Raw genomic sequence first — 23,561 nt, 5'->3', positions numbered from 1 at the left:
GGAAACTTCCTCACTCAGAGGGTCGTGAGAGTATGGAACAAGCTGCTGTGCAAGTGGTGCACATGAGCTTGATTTCAACGTTTGAGAAGTTTGGATGGGTTTATTGGTAGTAGGGGTGTGGAAGGCTATGGTCCTGGTGCAGGTTGATGGATGTAAGCTGTTTAAATGGTTTGGCAGGGACTAGATGGACCAACGAGCTTGTTTCTGTGCTCTACTTTACTATGACTCTATGACTTTGTCATCAAAAGTATAGGATCTTTTCAGTTTTCATTCTAAATATTCATAGTATGCATATTATAAAAGATATTTAAAGTGCTATGCAGTTTTAAAAATTTCCTGCTCAGAGCAATGGTTGGTCTGACCAGATGTAAGAAAAAATTAGAGTGAATGTTGTTTGTATGTCAAATCACTCTATCTATAGGTTAAGACCTATTTTGTATTGTACAACACAAGTTATATCTTGCTTTTCCTGGTGGTATTCCAGATATAGCGGACAGTTCCTCATCGAATACTTGTAGAGGCCTCTGGAATTGATTTCCCACGTTTCATTATGTTTTGCCACAGTTCAGTTAGCTCATTTTATCAGATTTAATATTACATAGTCTTTGTTGAATTTGAATAGTAATTGATTTTGACATTATTAAATTTAAGTGTTACCTTTGCGATGTTGATGTATTTGAGGTGATAACTTTGTCATATACACAAAATCTGTACTAAGAATAGAGTGGGTGCCTTGATAGCATAGAGGTTGGAGTTCAAGTTCAATTCCAACATCATCTGTAAGGAGTTTATAAATCTTCTCTTGGGAATGCATGTGTTTTTCCCGGATTCTCCGGTTTCCTTCCACAGTCCAAAGGCTTACCGCCTAGTAGATTAATTGGTTATTGTAAATTCTCCTGTAATTAGGCTGAGTTAACTTGGTTGGTTTATCTTTACTACAGTTGTAACTCCAGAGTTCCTCAAAGGGGCTGCACACAATATGTTTCTCTTTTCAGTTTTCCTTCATGATGTTAGGGTGCAGAAAATAGTTTCCTTTGGTCCAAATCAAAGTCGACTTTACTGTACAAGTGCAATGAGAAACACTTGCAGCAACATTCACAGGGGAAACATAAATTATTACCAATTTTACAAAAACAATTCATTTTAGTGCAAAGTAATCAAAGCGGTCATAGTGTTACTGAACTGCTGGTGTTGAAGCATACCATCTCCTGTCTGAATGGCAAACCAGGTCTGCTCCATCTCCACAAAAATAATAAGTAAACTCCAGGACCTGGGGCACAATAGCCCTTGTGGAATTGGATCCTGGATTTCCTCACTTGTAGACCCCAGTCAGTTTGGGTTGGCAAAAACATCTCGTCCACAATCTCCATCAGCGCAGGAACACCACAGGGATGTGTACTTAGCCCCTGCTCTATTCACTTTACCCTTATGGCTGAGTACAGCTCCAAACACCATGTACAAATTTGCTGACACCATTGTTGTGGACTGTGTTGAAGGTGGTGACAAATCAGCATACAGGAGGGAGATTGAAAATTTGGCTGAGTGGTGTAATAACAACAACCTCTCACTCAATGTCAGTAAAATTCGAAGGAACTGATAGTAGACATAAGGAGGGGAAAACTAGAGGTCCATGAGCCAGTAATCATTGAAGATTCAGAGGTAGAGAGGGTCAGTAACTAAATTTCTGGGTGTCAATATCTCAGCGGACCTGTACTGGACCCATCTTATAAATATTATTATGAAGAAAGCATGACAACAGCTTTACTTCCTCAGGAATCTGCCGAGATTCGGCATGTCATCAAAATTCTTGTCAAACTTCCATAGATGTGTGGTGGAAAGTGTACTCACTGGCTGCATTATGGTCTGTTGTGGGAATATCAATGCATTTGTGTAAAAACTCCTACAAAAGGTAGTGGATTCGGCCCAGTACATCACAGTAAAACCTTCCCAACCATTGAGCACATCTAAATGAAATGTTGCCATTGAAAAGCAGCATCCATCATCAAAGATCCTCACCACCCAGTGGCATCCAGTGCCGACATCAGGTAGCAAGTACATGTGCCTCAGAACTCACAGCACCAGGTTCAAGAACAGTTACTACCCCTAAACCATCGGGCTCTTGAACAAAAGGGGATAGCTACACTCACTTAAGGGGTCTTTTATCTTGTTATTTCATGCTAATTATTCTATTTATTATTATCTGCATTTGCACAGATTGTTTCTGGTTTACAGATACTGTTCTATAGATTTTCTAAGTGTGCTCACAGAAAAAGAATCTCAGGGTTGTATGTGGTGACATGTATGTACTCTGATAATAGATTTTACTTTCAGCTTTGAACTTAGAGTTAAGTAATAGTTATTTTTCCTTATTTCCCCATTTTTGTTTTATTTTGCTGTGAGTATGTGATCAGCTGAATAATTGGCTTAATGTTGCTAATTTTTATTAGATTGTATTATTTTGATTCAAAATTGTCCTTGCTTATAGTTTATGTGCAATCTTTCCAGGTTTGTGTCGAACAAGTGAGATATTCGGGGCCTCTGCACTGGTTGTGAGCAACTTGCATTGTGTGAATGACAAGCAGTTCCAAGCCCTTAGTGTTTCTGCAGAACAGTGGCTAACCATCATTGAGGTGAGTGGAGGGCTCCCCATTAGTTTCATAAATCAGCAATGGACCAGTGAAAGAGTGGTTCCTTACTCCAGGATTCTGGGCAAGGTAATAGATTCCAGATGCTAGTCTTTGGAGCAAAGACATTGCAGATGCTGGAAATGTTAAAATCCATCAGAATCAGAATCAGGTTTAATATTACTGACATATGTGGTGAAGTTTGTTGTTTTCTGGCGGGCATACAGTGCAATATGTACGTTACAATGAAATATACAACAAATATATAAATAATGCAAAAAGAGAGCAAAATAGTGAGGTAGTATTGATGGACCATTTGTGTTATCTGATGGTGGAGGGATAGAAGCTGTTCCTAAAACATTGAGTGCGTGTCTTCAGGTTCCCTGATGGTAGCAATGAGGAGAGGGCATGTCCATTATAGTGGATGCCACCTTTTTGAGGCATCATCTTTCAAAGATGGCCTTGATGGCGAGGAGGCTGGTAAACATGATGGAGCTGGCTGAGTTTATTTTCTGATCCTGTGTATTGTTGCTTCCATGCCAGATGGGGATGCAGCCAGTTAGAATGCTCTCCATGGTACATCACAGTGCCTCCCCTCCTTCGAGGAAATCTTCAAAAAGGCAGCATCCATCATTAAGTACCCCCGCCATCTGGGACATGCCTTCTTCTCATTGGTACTATTTGCTAGAGTCTCTGGTGACATATCAAGTCTCAAACTCCTAATGAAATATAGCCTCTGGCTATATTTATATGCATCTGTGAGAATGAAAAAAGTGCTCAACTGGTAAATGAGTCAATATTTCATGAATAGACCCCCCCTCTCTCCACTTCATCTTCACGTTTGCCTTCTCAGCTCCTATTTCTGATGATGACCTGAAAGATATTTGCATTAATGAGCAGGTACTAATAGAGCAGCCACTGAGTGTAGATAAATACTGAGAACATGAGCTGCAGAGTCCTTGAAAGTGAATCTGTTCAGTGCTGAGGTGAGTGAAGTTATCCACAGAGGTTCAGGAGCCTGATCTTTGTAGATAATAACTAATTCATTAGAGTCACTAATCACTGATGCATTATAGATTTCAAATTATTATCTGTGGGCAAAACTGCTTCACATTACCAGTCCTTTATCTTGTATTATTAGGAAGAGCAGTATGTAAATATAAAAGGGGTTGCATTTCAGTTCCAAATGTGAACAGCCCAGCTTTGAAAGTAATTAGTAAAATTCTCTGGTGGAATAGGGATGGTAAGTAATAAAGCTGCCAAGCACCTGCACATTCTATTTTTGTGCCCACAAAGTGTATCATTAATGATGTAGCTATAATGGCATACTTGGCATTTGCAGCATCTCCTTCAAGAAGCACCACTCGGAACAGAAGCAAAAACAGAAAATGATGGAAGCTCTCGGCAGATCAGGCATTTGTGGAGCAAGACACAGAGCCAATTTCGCCACAGATTCTCTTTGATCTGCTGACAACTTCCAGCATTGTTCATTTGTTCAAGATTCAAGATTGTTTAATGTCATTTCCAGTACCCTAGAATAAAGGAGAACAAGATAATTGTTACTCCAGACCTGATGCAGCACAAAAAAACATAATAATAAAAAACAAAAAAGTAATAAAAAACACAATAAATATAAGTGTATAAGATAGCTTAGAGACATAGATTGATTGTCTGTCCATAAAGTGACGCTAGGCACAAGAGTGCCTGTACATAAGAATACCGACAGGAAATGAAAAAGTAGTTGTGTTTGGGGGTGTGGAGGGGTGGGTTAGTGGGTGGAGATGTTGATCAGCCTTCCTGCTTGCGAAAAATAACTGTTTTTGAATCTGGTGTCCTGGCGTGGATGCTACGTAGCCGCCTCTGATGGGAGTAGGACATAGAAACATAGAAAATAGGTGCAGGAGTAGGCCATTTGGCCCTTCGAGCCTGCACTGCCATTCAGTATGATCATGGCTGATCATCCAACTCAGAACCCTGTACCAGCCTTCCCTCCATACCCCCTGATCCCTTTAGCCACAAAGGCCATATCTAACTCCCTCTTAAATATAGCCAATGAACTGGCCTCAACTGTTTCCTGTGGCAGAGAATTCCACAGATTCACCACTCTGTGTGAAGTTTTTCCTAATCTCGGTCCTAAAAGGCTTCCCCTTTATCCTCAAACTGTGACCCCTCGTTCTGGACTTCCCCAACATCGGGAACAAACAGTCCATGAGCAGGGTAGGTGGGGTCCTTCATGATTGTGCTGGCTACGTAGCATCGACACGAGGCCATGCTCTCTTCTCGCGGCTGCCATCAGGTAGACAGTAAGGAGCCTCAGGATTTACACCACCAGGTTCAAGAACAGTCACTACCTCTCAACCATCAGGCTCTTGAACAAAAGGGGATAACAACATTCATTCTATTTCAGATGTTCCCACAATCGATGGTCCCACTTTAAGGGCACTTTATCTTTGTTATTTCATGATCTCATTATTTATTATAATTTCTTTATATTTGTGTCTGCACAGTTTGTTGTCCATTGATCCTGTTTACAGTTACTGTTCTATAGATTTGCTAAGTATGCCCCCAGGAAAATGAATCTCAGGATTGTCTGTGGTGACATGTATGTACTCTGATAATAGATTTTACTTGGAACATTGAACTTTATTTTCTGGCATTATGTATAACCTAGTGTCACTTTATGGACACAGTATCAATCTATGTATACCTTAGCTATCTTACATATATATACGTAAATACGGCCTACAGGGACGAGGTCCAGCACCTGGCCGCGTGGTGTGCTGACAACAACCTGGCCCTTAACACCCAGAAGACCAAGGAGATCATTGTGGACTTCAGGCATGCTAGGGGCCATACTCACGTCCTCATCTACATCAATGAAGCTGTAGTGGAGTGTGTATCAAGCTTCAAATTCCTTGGTGTCCACATTTTGGAGGATCTCACCTGGTCCCTGAATGCCTCCATCCTGATCAAAAAGGCCCAACAGCGCCTTTATTTCCTGTGGAGCATCAAGAAAGCTCACCTCTGTCCCAGGATACTGACAGACTTTTGCCGCTGTACCATTGAGAGCATACTCACCAACTACATCTCAGTGTGGTATGGCAATTGTCCTGTATCAGACTGCAAAGCACTCCAGCGTGTGGTAAAAACTGCCCAGCGGATTATCGGCACCCAATTGCCCACCATTGAGAATACCTACTGTAAATGCTGCCTCGGCAGGGCGAAAAGCATTATCAAGGATGCATCCCACCCTAACCATGGACTTTTTACTCTCCTCCCATCTGATTGGCGCTACAGGAGCCTCCGCTCCCGCACCAGCAGGTACAGGAAGAGCTTCTTCCCTGAGGCTGTGACCCTGCTGAACCTCACGTCACAGCGCTAAGCAGTATTGCAGTCATATTGTACTGTCTCAGTACTTCTATATTTGAGTGCTGTAGCACTTACTTTTTATTCGCAGTTATTTTGTAAATAACACTGTTCTTTGCATTTCTGGTCAGATGCTAACTGCATTTCATTGGCTTTGTATCTGTACTCAGCACAATGACAATAAAGTTGAATCTAATCTAATCTAATATATATTGAAGTTGCTGGTGAACGCAGCAGGCCAGGCAGCATCTGTAGGAACTGCAGTTAGTCCTGACGAAGGGTCTCGGCCTGAAACGTCGACTGCACCTCTTCCTACAGATGCTGCCTGGCCTTCTGCGTTCACCAGCAACTTTGATGTGTGTTGCTTGAATTTCCAGCATCTGCAGAATTCCTGTTGTTTGCTAATATATATTGTTTGTTTTTTATTATTATTGTGTTATTTATCTTACTTGTTTTTATGCTGCGGCAGATCCGGAGTGACAATTATTTCATTCTCCTTTACTCTTGTGTACAGGAAATGATATTAAACAATCTTGAACCTTGAATTTTTGTGTTGGATTTGCTGTATTTCCATTTCCTTTCTCCAAGTTTTTTTAGGTATGTGAAGAGAAGGAAGATAGTTAAGAATGAATTGAAGAATGAATTGGGAGAAATTGTTATGGGAAACAGAGAAATGGCAGACGAATTTAATAAGTACTTTGGATCTGTTTTCACTAGGGAAGACACAAGCAATCTCCCAGATGTACGGATGGGCCAAGGACATAGGGTAACAGAGGAACTGAAACAGATTGACATTAGGAAGGAAACGGTGATGAGTAGACTGATGGGACTGAAGGCTAACAAATCCCCAGGTCCAGATGGTCTGCATCCTAGGGTACTAAAGGAGGTGGCTCTGGAAATTGCGAATGCATTGGTGATCATTTTCCAATGTTCCTTAGATTCAGGATCAGTTCCTGAGGATTGGCGAATGGCTAATGTTATCCCACTTTTTAAGAAAGGAGGGAGGGAGAAAATAGAGAACTATTGCCCTGTTAGCCTAACATCAGTAGTGGGGAAGATGCTAGAGTTCATTATTAAAGATGAAATAGCAGCATATCTTGATAACAGTGATAAGATTGGGCCGAGCCAGCATGGATTTACCAAGGGCAAATCATGCTTGACTAATCTATTGGAGTTTTTTGAGGATGTAACCAGGAAGATAGACGCGGGAGATCCAGTGGATGTGGTGTACCTTGACTTTCAGAAGGCATTTGATAAGGTACCACATAGGAGATTGGTGGGTACAATCAGAGCTCCTGGTATTGGGGGGAGGATATTGACATGGATAGAAAACTGTTTGGCAGATAGAAAGCAAAGTGTAGCAGTGAATGGGTGTTTCTCGGAATGGCAGGTGGTGACTAGTGGGGTGCCACAGGGCTCGGTATTGGGACCACAGCTGTTTACGATTTACTTCAATGATTTAGAGGAAGGCATTGTGAATAACATCAACAAGTTTGCTGATGATACTAAGCTGGGTGGCAGTGTGACGTGATGAGGATGTTAGGAGAATTCAAGGTGACTTGGATAGGCTGGGTGAGTGGGCAGAAACTTGGCAGCTGGCGTTTAATGTGAACAAGTGTGAGGTTATTCACTTTGGGAGCAAGAACAGGAAGGCAGATTATTATCTGAACAATGTGGAGTTAGGTAAGGGAAAAATACAAAGAGATCTAGGAGTACTTGTTCATCAGTCTCTGAAGGTGAATGAGCAAGTGCAGCAGGCAGTGAAGAAAGCTAATGGAATGTTGGCCTTTATTACAAAGGGAATTGAGTACAAGAGCAAGGAAATCCTTTTGCATTTGTACAGGGCCCTGGTGAGACCACACGTGGAGTATTGTGTGCAGTTTTGGTCTCCAGGGTTAAGGAAGGACATCCTGGCTGTGAAGGAGGTGTAGTGTAGGTTCACTAGTTTAATTCCTGGGATGTCCGGACTGTCTTACACAGAGAAGTTAGAGAGACTGGGCTTGTAGACACTGGAATTAAGGAGATTGAGGGGGGATCTGATTGAGACATATAAGATTATTAAGGGATTGGACAAGATAGAGGCAGGAAATATGTTCCAGATGCTGGGAGAGTCCAGTACCAGAGGGCATGGTTTAAGAATAAGGGGTAGGTCATTTAGGACAGAGTTGAGGAGGAACTTCTTCTCCCAGAGAGTTGTGGAGGTGTGGAACGTGCTGCCTCAGAAGGCAGTGGAGGCCAATTTTCTGGATGCTTTCAAGAAGGAGCTAGATAGGTATCTTATGGATAGGGGAATCAAGGGTTATGGGGACAAGGCAGGAACCGGGTATTGATAGTAGATGATCAGCCATGATCTCAGAATGGCAGTGCAGGCTCGAAGGGCCGAATGGTCTACTTCTGCATCTATTGTCTATTGTCTATTGTCTATAACTGCTTAGACATGGTTTGCCAAAACTTGTCCCGCTGCTGGTTTTAAATGCCAGGGCCTTGACACAGTGGGTTGATTAGAGTGAGAAGCTGGTATTTAAGGTACTGCAGAAGAGCAGAGCGGTCACACAATGTGGATCAGCCAAATAGAACAGTTTGTCCCAAACAATGTTACTTCTGCGCAGACCAACAATTGCTCTGATCGGGAAGGTTTAACATGGCCTGAAAAGAGACCGGCACTTTAAATGTTTTTTTTCTAATATGCATACTAAAGATATTTTGAATGAAATTGAAAAATTACATCCTTTAGATTTTATTTTTTAATTGAAGGGTATAATAAAATGGAGTACAACAAAGAAAATCTTTCGTAAACTTTTTCGAAATGCATCCAATTCCAGCTGCACGGCAACAAAGGCTGTACATGCAGGGATGTTTCAGTTACTGTGCACCCACGCAGTGTAGAAGGAACTGTGTTCCAAAGTATAGTATTGGCGTAATGGTATTGTGATGGTTACTACGATGCTCTTACCACACAGGCATCCGAGCTCCGAGTTCAATTCTGGCGCCATCAGTAAGGAGTTCATATGTTCTCCCCACAGGTGCTCCGGTTTTTGCCCGCAGTTAAAGAAATGCCAGTTAGTAGGTGAATTGGTCATTGTAAATTGTCCTGTGAATAGGTTAGGGTTAAAACAGGTGGGTTGCTAGCTGATGTGACTCATTGGGTTAGAAGGGCCTGTTCTGAGCTGTATATGTCTATAAGATATAGGAGCTAGGCATCCGTTAGTCTCGTGAGACCATGGATTTGTGCCTTGCAAGGTTTCCAGGGCACAGGCCTGGGCAAGGTTGTATGGAAGACCGGCAGTTGCCGATGCTGCAAGTCTCCCCTCTCCACGACACTGATGTTGTCCAAGGGAAGAGCACTAGGACCCATACAGCTTGGCACCCGTGTCATCGCAAAGCAATGTGTGGTTAAGTGCCTTGCTCAAGGACACAACATGCTGCCTCAGCTGAGGCTCGAACTAGCGACCTTCAGATCACTAGACAGACGCCTTATCCACTTGGCCACACACCAACACTGATATAGGAGCAAAATTAGGCCACTTGGCCCATTGATTCTGCTCCGCCATTTCATCATGGTTAATCCATTTCCCTCTCAACCCCAATCATCTGCCTTCTCTCCATATCAGAATGTATCAACATGTGCCTTAAGGATACCCAATGATTTAGCCTCCACAATGGCCTGTGGCAATGAATTTCATAGATTCGCCACTCTCTGGCTAAAGAAATTCCTCATCTCCAACTAAACGGAAATCCCTCTATTCTGCGGCTACATCCTCTGGTCTTAGCCTCTCCCACCATTGAAACATCCTTTCCACATCCACTCTTTTGAGGCCTTTCACCATTTGACAAGTTTTTATGAGATACCCCCTCAGTCATCTGAATTCCAATGTGTATAGGCCCAGAGCCATCAAATACTCCTCACACGATAGGCCTTTCAATCCTGGAATAGTTTTCATGAACCTCCTTTGAACCCTCTGCAATGTCAGCACCACCTTTCTAAGATAAGGGTCCCAAAACTGCTCACAATACTCCAAGTGAGGCCTCACCAGTGCTTTATAAAGCCTTAACATTACACCTTGGCTTTTATATCCTAGTCCTCTTGAAATGAATGCTAATATTGCATTTGCCTTCCACATCACCAACTCAACCTACAAATTAACCTTTGGGGGGAATCTTGCACCTCAGATTTTTGAATTTTTTCTCCATTTAGAAAATGGTCAACCCTTTCATTTCTTCTCTCAAAGTACATGGCCATACACTTCCTGAGACTGTATTCCATGTGCCATTTCTTTGCCCATTCTCCTACTCTGTCTAAGACCTTCTGTAACCTCTTTATTTCCACAACGTTACCTGCCCCTCCAACTATCTTTGTATTGTCTGCAAAGTTGGCCACAAAGCTATCAATTCTCATCCAAATCAATGATCTGTAATGTGAAAAGAAGCAGACCCAACACAGACTCCTGTGGATCACCAGTAGTCAACTGCAGCCAAGCAGAAAAGACTCCTTCTGTTCTCTTTCTTTGCCTCCTACCAATCAGCCATTGCTTTATCCATGCTAGAATCTTTCCTGTAATACCATGGGCTCATAGCATGTTAAACAGCTTCATGTGTAGGATCTTGTCAAAGGCCTTCTGAAAATCCTAGTACACACCATCCAATGATTCTCCTTTGTTTATCCAGCTTGTTATTGCTTCAAAGAATTCCACCAGATTTTTCAGGCAACGTTTTCCCTGAGGAGACCATGCCGACTACAGTCTATTTTATCATGTGCCTTCAAGTACCCTGAAGCCACATCCTTAACAATGGACTCCAATGTCTTCCCAACTACTGAGGTCAGACTAACTGGCCTATAGTTTCCTTTCTTCTGCCTCTCTCCCTTGAAGAGCTTAGTGACATCTGTAATTTTCCAGTCCTTCGGAATCAAGGAAAGGGCATATAAGGCAGCAAAAGTGAGAGGGACGGTGGATGATTGAGAAGCTTTTAAAATCCAACCAAAGGCAATTAAAAATGCTATAAGAAGGGAAAAGATGAAATATGAGTGCAAACTAGCCAATAATGTAAAGTAGGATACCAAATTTTTTTCAGTTATGTAAGGAGTAAAAGGGAGGTGAGAGTTGATATTGGACCACTGGAAAATGATGCTGGTGAGGTAGTAATGGGGGACAAAGAAATGGCAAATGAACTTAATGCATACTTAACATCATTCTTCACTGTTGAAGACACTAGCACTGTGTCAGAGATCCATGAGTATCAGGGAGCAGGAGTGAGTGCCATTGCTATTGCAAGGAAAATGTGCTAGGCAAACTGAAAGGTCTTAAGATGGATAAGTCACCTGGACCAGATGGACTACATCCCAGAGAGAGAGGCTGCTGAAGATATAACGGATGCATTGGTTACGATCTTTCGAGAATCATTTCATTCTGGCATGGTCCTGGAGGACTGGAAGATTGCACATGTCACTCCACTTTTTAAGAAGGTAGGAAGGCAAAAAAAAAGAGGAAATTATAGACCAGTTAGCCTAACCTCAGTGGTTGGGAATGTGTTGGAGTCTATTATTAAGGATAAGGTTTTGGGGTACTTGGAGATTAATGATAAAATAAGTCAAAGTCAGCAAGGTTTCTGTAAAGGAAAGTCTTGCCTGACAAATCTGTTGCAGTTTTTTGAGGAAGTAACAAGCATGGTGGACAAAGGAGAGGCAGTGGATATCAGTTACTTAGATCTTCAAAAGGCAATTAATAAGATCCCACACATGAGGCTGCTGAACAAGATAAAATCCTATAGTTTTACAGGAAAGATACTGGCATGGATAGAAGATTGGCTGACAGGCAAGAGGCAGCGAGTGGGAATAAAGATGGCCTTTTCTGGTTGGCTGCCAGTGACTAGTGGTGTTCCTCAGGGGTCAATATTGGGACTGCTGCTTTTCACATTGTTTGTTAATGACTTGGATAATGGAATTGATAGCTTTGTGGCAAAATTTGCGAATGATACCAAGATCAGTGGAGGGGCAGGTAGTGCTGCGGAAGCAATGCAATTGCAGCAGGACATAGTCAAATTGGAAGAATGGGCAAAAAAGTGGCAGATGAAATACAGTGTTGGGAAATGTACGATATGTATTTTGGTAAAAGGAACAATAGTGTGGACTGTTATCTTAATGGGGAGAGTGTTCAAACATCAAAGGTGCAGAGGGACTTAAGAATCTTCACGAAAGACTCCCAGAAGGTTAATTCACAGGTTGAGTCTGTGGTAAAGAAGGCAAATGGCATTTATTTCAAAAGGAATAGAATATAAAATCAAGGAGATAATGCTGAGCCTTTATAATTGAATTGAATTGAACTGACTTTATTACTTACATCCTTCATATACATGAGGAGTAAAAATCTTTACATTACATGTCCGTCCAAATGTGCAATGTGCAATTTATAGCAATTTATAATAAATAGTATGTACAACAGGACAATCAATATAACATAGAAATACATTTGTTTCAGCATGAATTAATCAGTCTGATAGCCTGGTGGAAGCTGTCCTGGAGTCTGTTAGTTCTGGCTTTTATGCTGCGGTACTGTTTCCCAGATGGCAGCAGCTGGAACAGTTTGTGGTTGGGGGTGACTTGGGTCCCCAAAGATCATTCGGGCCCTTTTTACACACCTCTCTCTGTAAATGTCCAGAATAGAGGGAAGTTCACATCTACAGATGTGCTGGACTGTCTGCACCACTCTCTGCAGAGTTCTGCAATTGGGGGAAGTACAGTTCCCATAATAGGCAGTGATGCAGCCAGTCAGGATGCTCTTGTTTGTGCCCCTATAGAAAGTTCTTAGGATTTGGGGGCCCATACCAAACTTTTTCAACCCTCTGGAGTAAAAGTGGCGCTGTTGTGCCTTTTTCACCACACAGCTGGTATGTACAGACCACATAAGATCCTCGGTGATGTTTATGCTGAGGAACTTAAAGCTGTTCACCCAGATCCATTGATGTCAATAGGGGTTAGCCTGTCACCATTCCTCCTGTAGTCCACAACCAGCTCCTTTGTTTTTGCGACATTGAGGGAGACGTTCTAGAAATTCCCCCTCTTGGAATCCGGCACCAACCTAATTTTCCCAATCTACCTACATATTGAAATCCCCCATGACTATTGTAACATTACTGTTTTGACATGCATTTTCTATTTCCCATTGTAGTTTGTAGACCACATCTTTACCACTGTCTGGGAGGTCTGTATAACTCCCATCAGAGTCTTTTTGCCCTTGCAGTTTATTAGCTCTACCCACAATGATTCAACACTTTCTGATTCTATATCATTTTTTACCAACAGACCCACCAACCATCTCCCCGCCCCACCTGTCCTTTCGATACAATGTGTAATCTTGGACGTTAAGCTCCCAGTTATGATCTTCTTTCTGCCATGATTCAGTACTTGCTACAATGTCATTCATGCCAATTTGTAACTGTGTTACAAGTTCATCTTATTCCATAAATTTCATGCATGAAAGGGATGTGCTGACATTGGAGAGGGTTTAAAGGAGGCTCATAAGACATAGCAGTAGAATTAGACCATTTGGCCATGGCTGATCCTTTTGTCCCCTTCCTTAGCCCCACTCCCCAGCCTTCTCCCCGTAACCTTTGAGGCAATGTCAGATACATGACGACCTGGCCTCCACTGCTACCTGTGGTAATAAATTCAACAAATCCACCAGCCTCTAGCTGAAGAAATTTCTCCACATCTCTGTTTTAAATGGATGCTCCTCTATCCTGAGGCTGTATTGTCTTGTCCGAGACTCCCCCAACCATGGTAAACATCCTTTCCACATCTACTCTATCTAGGTCTTTCAGCATTCGAAAGATTTCAACGAGATTCCCCCCATCCTTCTAAATTCCAGTGAGTACAGAGCCAGTGCTATCAAACATTCCTTGTATGATAACCCTTTCATTCCCGGAACCATCCTTGTGCATCTCCTCTGGATCCTCACCAATGCCAGCACACTTTTTGTTAGATGAGGAGCCCAAAACTGTTCACATACTCGAGGTGAGGCCTCACCAGTGCCTTATAAAGCCTGGTCTTTACATTATATCCCTGGTCTAGACCTCTTGAAATGAAAGTTAACATGACATTTGCCTTCCTCACCACTGACTCAACCTACAAGTTAACCTTTAGGGTGTTCTGCACAAAGACTCCCAAATCCCTTTGCATCTCAGATTTTTGGATTTTCTCTATATTTAGAAAATAGTCTACACATTTATTTATTCTACCAAAGTTCATGACCATGCATTTTCCAACATTGTATTTCATTTACCACTTCCTTGCCCATTCTCTTAATCTGTCTAAGTCCTTCTGTATCCTACCTGTTTGCACAACACTACCTGCCCCTCCGCCAATCTTCATGTCATCTGCAAACTTGGCAAAAAGCCATCTGTTCCATTATCTAAATCATTGATATACAGCATAAAAGGAAGTGGTTCCAACACTGACCCCTACGGAACACCACTAGTCATTGGCAGCCAACCAGAAAAGTATCGTTTTATTCCCACTCACTGCCTCTTACCAGTCAGCCAATGCTCTAACCATGTTAGTAACTTTCCTGTAATACCATGGGCTCTTAACTTGGTAAACAGCCTCAGGTATGGCACCTTGCCAAAGGCCTTCTGAAAGTCTAAATACACAACATCCACTGCATCCCCTTTATCGATCTTACTTGTAATCTCTTCAAAGAATTCCAACAGGTTCCTCAGGCAAGATTTTCCCTTAAGGAAATCATGCTGACTTTATCTTATCTTATCCTGTGTCACCAAGTGCTCCATAACCTCATCCTTAACAATTGACTCCAACATCTTCCCAACCACTGAGGTCATGCTAACTGGACTATAATTTCCCTTCTGCTGCCTTCTTCCTTTCTTAAAAAGTGCAGTGTCGTTTTCAATTTTCCAGTCCTCTGGCATCATGCCAGAGTCCAATGATTTTTGAAAGATCATTTCTAATGCCTCCACAATATCTACCACTACCTCTTTCAGAACCCGAGGGTGCAGTTCATCTGGTCTAGGTGACTTATGTACCCTTAGGTCTTCCAGATTTTTGAGCACCTTCTCCATTATAATAGTAACTGCACCCACTTCTCTTCCTTCACACACTATGTCATCAGGCATATTGCTAGTGTCTTCCACAGTAAAGATAGATGCAAAATTTGCATTTAGTTCATCTGCCATCTCTTTGTCCCTTGTTATTTCTCCGGTCTGATTTTCTAGTGGTCCTATATCCACTCTTATCTCTCTCTATTTTTTAAACACTTGGAAAAGCTTTTACTTTGATATTGTTATGAAAATGGTTCTAAGATTGAAGGACTTGTGATATTAAAGAGCTTTTGATGGCTCTGGGCCTGTAGTCATTGGAATTGAGAAGAATTTGGGGTTCAGTCATCGAAACCTATCAACTGTTGAAGGGACTTGATAGAGTAATGTGGGTGAGCCTAAGAAATAGATGGTCATCCTTTTAGAAATGAAGATGAGGAGGAAGATGAGGTGTTGAGTCTGTGGAATTCATTGCTGCAGGCAGCTGTGGAGGCCAAGTATATTTAAGGCAAGTCTTGATAGGTTCTTGATTAGTCAGGCATGAGGGTTATTGGTAGTGTAGGGGCAGCTGGAGCACTTCTTCCACTGGCAAGGACAAGTGCCAGGAGGGAGATCAGTGGGAGGGATGAATGGACGAGAGAGTCGTGTAGGGAGCGATCCCTGTGGTGAGCAGAAAGTGGGGGAGATGGAAATACCTTATATTCCATCTGAACAAGAGAAAATCTGCAGATGCTGGAAATCCAAGCAGCACATTCAAAATGCTGGAGGAACTCAGCAGGCCAGGCAGCGTCTATGCATCTAGAGCATCCGCAGCTGCCACAGAACAGCAAATTTCCTGACGAGTCATTGGTAATAAACCAGCCTGTGAACATGCCACTCTGGACCTCAGAGCAGGGCTGACCTCTGACTCTAGAATCTAGCTGTGCCCTGGGGGCTGGCCCTCGCTGTTTCACCAGTACTCCTGCTGCTCCACCTTGGCCAGATCTTGCAGCTGTTCCCAGCCCACTGCCTGATGGTCATCCTCGCTGTTGTAGCCCGCCAGCTGTCACGGTGCCATCACTTGGTAAGGCCGAAGTTGGGGCCCAACCTGAGGCCACCCACTGCCGCCATGTTGTCAGTGGCCTGCAGGCAGTTCGAGGCAGCAACAAGCAGAGGGGTGAGGCCTGAGGCCTAAAGCTGGAACTCTGGAACATTGAGCTGCCAGTCCATAGAAACCATAGAAACTACAGCACAGAAACAGCCCCTTTGGCCCTTCTTGGCTGTGCCGAACCATTTTCTGCCTAGTCCCACTGACCTGCACACGGACCATATCCCTCCATACACCTCCCATCCATGTATCTGTCCAATTTATTCTTAAATGTTAAAAAAGAACCCGCATTTACCACCTCGTCTGGCAGCTCATTCCATACTCCCACCACTCTCTGTGTGAAGAAGCCCCCCCAATGTTCCCTTTAAACTTTTCCCCCCTCACCCTTAACCCATGTCCTCTGGTTTTTTTTCTCCCCTTGCCTCAGTGGAAAAAGCCTGCTTGCATTCACTCTATCTATACCCATCGTAATTTTATATACCTCTATCAAATCTCCCCTCATTCTTCTAGGCTCCAGGGAATAAAGTCCTAACCTATTCAACCTTTCTCTGTAACTGAGTTTCTCAAGTCCCGGCAACATCCTTGTAAACCTTCTCTGCACTCTTTCAACCTTATTTATATCCTTCCTGTAATTTGGTGACCAAAACTGAACACAATACTCCAGATTCGGCCTCACCAATGCCTTATACAACCTCATCATAACATTCCAGCTCTTATACTCAATACTTTGATTAATAAAGGCCAATGTACCAAAAGCTCTCTTTACGACCCTATCTACCTGTGACGCCACTTTTAGGGAATTTTGTATCTGTATTCCCAGATCCCTCTGTTCCACTGCACTCCTCAGTGCCTTACCATTAACCCTGTATGTTCTACGTTGGTTTGTCCTTCCAACATGCAATACCTCACACTTGTCAGTATTAAACTCCATCTGCCATTTTTCAGCCCATTTTTCCAGCTGGTCCAAGTCCCTCTGCAGGCTCTGAAAACCTTCCTCACTGTCTACTACACCTCCAATCTTTGTATCATCAGCAAACTTGCTGATCCAATTTACCAGACTATCATCCAGATCATTGGTATAGATGACAAATAACAATGGACCCAGCACTGATCCCTGTGGCACACCACTAGTCACAGGCCTCCACTCAGAGAAGCAATTCTCTACCACCACTCTCTGGCTTCTTCCATCGAGCCAATGTCTAATCCAATTTACCACCTCTCCATGTATACCTAGCGACTGAATTTTCCTAACTAACCTCCCATGCGGGACCTTGTCAAAGGCCTTACTGAAGTCCATGCAGACAATATCCACTGCCTTCCCTTCATCCACTTTCCTGGTAACCTCCTCGAAAAGCTCCAACAGATTGGTCAAACATGACCTACCACACACAAAGCCATGTTGACTCTCCCTAATAAGCCCCTGTCTATCCAAATGCTTGTAGATTCTGTCTCTTAGTACTCCCTCCAATAACTTACCTACTACTGACGTTAAACTCACCGGCCTATAATTTCCCGGATTACTTTTCGATCCTTTTTTAAACAACGGAACAACATGAGCCACTCTCCAATCCTCCGGCACTTCACCCGTAGACAGCGACATTTTAAATATTTCTGCCAGGGCCCCCGCAATTTCAACACTAGTCTCCTTCAAGGTCCGAGGGAACACTCTGTCAGGTCCCGGGGATTTATCCACTTTAATTTTCCTCAAGACAGCAAGCACCTCCTCCTTTTCAATCTGTACAGTTTCCATGGTCTCACTACTTGATTCCCTCAATTCCATAGATTTCATGCCAGCTTCCTTAGTAAATAAAGATGCAAAAAACCTATTTAAAATCTCCCCCATTTCCTTTGGTTCCGCACAAAGCCGACCACTCTGATCTTCAAGAGGACTAATTTTGTCCCTTACAATCCTTTTGCCCTTAATATACTTGTAAAAGCTCTTTGGATTATCCTTCACTTTGACTGCCAAGGCAACCTCATGTCTTCTTTTAGCCCTCCTGATTTCTTTCTTAAGTATTTTCTTGCACTTCTTATACTCCTCAAGCACCTGATTTACCCCCTGTTTCCTATACAATTTCATACAACTCCCTCTTCTTCTTTATCAGAGTTGCAATATCCCTTGAGAACCAAGGTTCCTTATTCCTTATTGGAGGAACAACACCTTATATTCCGTCTGGGTAGCCTCCAACCTGATGGCATGAACATCGACTTCTCTAACTTCCGCTAAGGCCCCACCTCCCCTTCGTACCCCATCTGTTACTTATTTTTATGCACACATTCTTTCTCTCACTCTCCTTTTTCTCCCTCTGTCCCTCTGAATATACCTCTTGCCCATCCCCCTGGGTCCCCCCCGCTCCTTGTCTTTCTTCCCGGACCTCCTGTCCCATGATCCTCTCGTATCCCCTTTTGCCTATCACCTGTCCAACTCTTGGCTCTATCCCTCCCCCTCCTGTCTTCTCCTATCATTTTGGATCTCCCCCTCCCCCTCCAACTTTCAAATCCCTTACTCACTCTTCCTTCAGTTAGTCCTGACGAAGGGTCTTGGCCTGAAACGTCGACTGCACCTCTTCCTACAGATGCTGCCTGGCCTGCTGCGTTCACCAGCAACTTTTATGTGTGTTGCTTGAATTTCCAGCATCTGCAGAATTCCTGTTGTTTCCTTATTCCTATTCAATTTGCCTTTAATCCTGACAGGAACATACAAACTCTGCACTCTAAAAATTTCCCCTTTGAAGGCTTCCCACCTACCAATCACATCTTTGCCAGAGAACAACCTGTCTCAATCCACGCTTTTTAGATCCTTTCTCATTTCTTCAAATTTGGCCTTCTTCCAGTTCAGAACCTCAACCGTAGGACCAGATCTATCCTTGTCCATGATCAAATTGAAACTAATGGTGTTATGATCACTGGAACCAAAGTGCTCCCTTACACAGACTTCTGTCACTTGCCCTAATTCGTTTCCTAACAGGAGATCCAATATTGCATCCCCTCTAGTTGGTCCCTCTATATATTGATTTAGAAAACTTTCCTGAACACATTTTACAAACTCTAAACCATCTAGACCCCTAACAGTATGCGAGTCCCAATCAATGTATGGAAAGTTAAAATCCCCTACCACCACAACTTTATGTTTCCTGCAGTTGCCTGCTATCTCTCTGCAGATTTGCTCTTCCAATTCTCTTTGACTATTGGGTGGTCTGTAATACAATCCCACTAATGTGGCCATACCTTTCCTGTTTCTCAGCTCCACCCATAAGGACTCAGTAGACAAGCCCTCTAATCTGTCCTGCCTGAGCACTGCTATAATATTTTCCCTAACAAGCAATGCTACTCCCCCACCTTTCATTCCTCTGCCTCGATCACATCTGAAACATCGGAACCCTGGAATATTAAGCTGCCAGTCCTGCCCCTCCTGTAGCCAAGTTTCACTAATTGCTACAACATCATAATTCCACGTGTCAATCGTCGCACTCAACTCATCCGCCTTCCCCGCAATACTCCTAGCATTGAAATATATACACCTCAGAAGATTTTTACCACCACTCACAACCTTTCTATCAGCGGATTTGCTTAAACTTTCAACATCATTTATTTTCACCCCAGCCACACTGTCAGCTCTGGCACTCTGGTTCCCATCCCCCTGCAAATCTAGTTTAAAGCCTCCCCAATAGCACTAACAAACCTCCCTGAAAGGATATTGGTCCCTCTGTAGTTCAAGTGTAACCCGTCTCTCTTGTACAGGTCCCACCTGCCCCAGAAGAGGTCCCAATGATCCTGAAATCTGAACTACCCCTCTTGTAACCAAGCCTCACTACTGGCTACAACATCATATTTCCAGGTATTGATCCATACCCTAAGTTCATCTGTCTGTCCTACGAGACTTGTTGCATTGACATATACACAGCTCAGGACAATAGTCGTACTATGCTCAACCTTTTGATTCCTGACTTTGACTGAGGTCTTATCAGCACCTGCCTCCGCAACCTCTCCACTATCTGTTCTGGCACTCTGGTTCCCATTCAAACCTTCACACTGGGATATTAGTTCCTTTCCTGTACAGGTCCCCCTTTCCCTGAAAGAGAGCCCAATGATGCAAACATTTTATGCTCTCCCTCCTACACCTTCTCCTAATCCACCTGTTAAACTGTATAATCCTCCTAGTTCCGGCCTTACTAGCACGTGGCATGGGTAGAAATCCTGAGATCACAACCCTCGAGGTCCTGCCCTTTATGGGCCGAAGGGCCTGTATTGTGTTGCAGGTTTTCTATGTTTAACTTTGCACCTAACTCCGTGAACTTACTTTACAGCACCTTGTCACTCTTCCTACCTACGTCATTGGCACCTACATGGATCACGACCGTTGGATGTTCACCCTCCTGCTTAAGAATACTGAAGACTTGATCCTAGAGGTCCTGGACCCTGGCACCTAGGAAACAACATACCATCCCGGAATCTTGTTCTCATCCACAGAAGCTCCTTTCTCTTCCCCTGCCTAATGAATCCCCCATCACCACAGTGTGCCTCTTCTTCCCCCTTCCCTTCTGAGTCACAGGACATGAACGCTGTGACTTTCCTCTGCTAGGTCATCCCCCCAACAGTATCCAAAATGGTATACCTGTTTACCAGTATATTGTATACTATATTATTTATTTATTTACTATCTTTTTTTTTGTACTTGCATAGTTCTCTTCTATTGCACATTGGTTGTCAGAATCAGAATCAGAATCAAGTTTATTATCACTGGCATGTGATATGAAATTTGTTAACTTTCTTTCAGTCTTTCTGTGTAGTTTTTCAAGGATTCTATTGTATTTCTTTGATCTACTGTGAATGCCTACATGAAAATGAATCTCAGGGCAGCATTTGTTGATATACACATACATACTTTGATAATAAATTTACTTTGAACTTGAAGCGAACTGGGTGGGAGCCAGAACTGCAGTTACCTACAACTCTCTGATACAGAGTTGGTGAATTAAGATAACTACACAGAAATACATAAATATTACTGGAAGGCAAGGTGTTCCACTGGGAAAAACCTGCCTAGTTTTACCTTAGCTTGTCCAGTCATGAATGTAAATTGGCAGATGTGATTTATCGAGGACGTGGGAACTTCATTTGAAGAAAGGTGATGTGCTTGCGTAGCCTGTCATTGAAGAGTGCAACAAGATGAGTAAATCCTAGATTATGTTCCAATATACACTCAGTGGCCACTTTACTATGAACGTTCCATACCTAATAAAGTGGCCATTGATTGTATGTCTGTGGTTTTCTGCTGCTGTAGCCCATCCACTTCAATATGTGTTCAGAGGTACTCGTCTGCACACCACTGTTGTAATATGTGCTTATTTGAATTACTGTTGTCTTCCTGTCAGCGTGAACCAGCCAGGCCATTCTCCTCTAACTCTCTCATTTACTCAAAACTGCTACTCACTGAATTTTTTTTTTGTTTCTTGCTCCATTCTCATTGTGCGTGAAAATCCCAGGGGATCAGCAGTTTTTGAAATACTCAAACCACTGCATCTAGTACCAACAACTGTTCCATGGTTACAGTCACTTAAATCACATTTCTTCCCCCATTCTGAACAACAACTGAACCTCTTGACCATGTCTGCATTATGTTACTGCCACATGACATGACTAGCTGATTAGTTATTTGCATTAACGAAGAAGCGTACATAATAAAATGGCCACAGTGAGTATAGTCCGTATTTCTTTAACTTCAAGTCTTGTCAATTTACAGGTGAGACCCGATCAGCTGATTGACTACCTGCAGCAGAAGAAAACCGAAGGGCACACCATCATTGGAGTGGAACAGACAGCCAACAGCCAGGATCTTGCTCACTATAGTTTCCCAGATAAAACCGTGTTTTTGCTGGGGTAAGTTACACCTCCCTCAGTATATTGAACAGATGTGCTTAACAGGGATCATGGTCTTGTTCCCTTTGTAAAATGTCTGCTACAAAAGGGTAAGTGGGCAGTCTTTTTATATATCCACACATGGCATGAAAGAGTTAACCTTGTGTAGATTAATGTATCTAGAAAATAACCCAATTTACTTTGCCAGTTGTATTTCTTGGTGTTATTTTCAATTCTGACTGCTCCAATTTCCTTCCCCACCCAAAAGACATGGGTTGGTATGTTAAATAGTCTCTGTAGATTGCCCTGGTATAGGTGGGTAACATGTTGTAGGGAGAATAGGTCTCAGGGGAAATTAATAAGGGAATGTGATAGCTTTGTAAACTCCATAGTCTGATTGGACTTCTGTGCCTGTCACTGCAGAGACACTGAATTTGATGACATAGTGACTGAAGCTGGTGTCTTTACTCACACCAACAAGCAGGCAATTTTTATAGAGTATCTGAAATACAAAATACATCACACTTTATACCCTTAAGATCATGGATAACGGTGGGTGACTCAATACAATTTCAATAGTTATAATGACATCATTTCTTTTAATATTTTGTATTGACAATATTCCTTTAAATTACATATCTATAGTGGGAGACGTCTCTGAATGTTCAAATACCTATGTTGGGTCAAAGTAATTCACACAAATGGTATAAAAGTTTCTCAGGACAGAGATCCCAGGGACACAGATTCAATGTTGTTAGGGTGAACTCTGAGTACACAAATTGATTGTCTTTACCTGTGATGATGTTTGATATGTAAAGTGACAACATCAATCTGGTCTACTCTCTTGAATTCGAGTCACAATAACTTAGCCCACATCTTCCTTGTTTGATGCAGGGCAATTAACATATAAAGTTTGGCTGATGCATGAGAGCGTCTCACGGTCACTTCACTTTGCAAACCATATCTCTTGCCAGCCAACACCCCGCCGCCCCCCACCCTTTCTGTGCTCCACACAAATGGTTTTATTTATTTATTTTAACTTCAAGCCAATTACTATTTGCAATTTACATTCAGAACTGAAGACTGGTTCTTGTTTGAATTAATATCTGATATATTCACATAACTCCAGAATACTCTCTAACAGTAGGGAAGTTGGGAAGTATTTCAACCACGTTAAAGTTTCGTTCCTGATTTTTTAAAAGTTACTGTTTTGCGTGGTGAATATCACCCAGTGAAAGCAGAGACTCAGGCCTTATAGTAGCTGTGAATCGAGTCAGAGTATAATTTACTGGATACTGACCTTCTATTAATCCCAATAAGGTTTCTTCATGTTGTTATAGCCGGGGTTATTAGTGGGGATAAGCTCCCATTACCTATTCAATACTTCCAATGACGTGCATCTCAAATAGCCTCTGACAACCAAGTCCTGCTCTGGGCCTTCACATGCGGCTTAGCTACTATTCCAGTGGAACTGTTTCAACTGACAGGAGATGGTGCAAGGGCGGCTTGCTGGCACTTTAAAACTAGTTGTTTCGAACAGATGGGGCTCATCAGCTGTGGTTGAAAGCTCACCGAGGAGA

At 42.7% G+C, this 23,561-nt stretch overlaps 1 protein-coding gene across 1 annotated transcript in view; it reads left to right on the top strand.

Annotated features, from left to right (window-relative positions):
- Positions 1–23,561, top strand: part of tarbp1 (TAR (HIV-1) RNA binding protein 1) — a 400,954-nt gene that overhangs the window by 304,421 nt on the left and 72,972 nt on the right. The window contains 2 exon segments of the mRNA XM_063057295.1: positions 2,506–2,630; positions 21,866–22,002. Of these exon segments, the coding sequence (XP_062913365.1) occupies positions 2,506–2,630; positions 21,866–22,002 (262 nt within the window).

This window comes from Mobula hypostoma, chromosome 8, assembly GCF_963921235.1.
Source record: "Mobula hypostoma chromosome 8, sMobHyp1.1, whole genome shotgun sequence".
NCBI classification, from domain to species: Eukaryota; Metazoa; Chordata; class Chondrichthyes; order Myliobatiformes; family Myliobatidae; genus Mobula; species Mobula hypostoma.
Note: the sequence above shows the minus strand (reverse complement) of the source record. Positions and strands in the feature narration are given on the sequence as shown.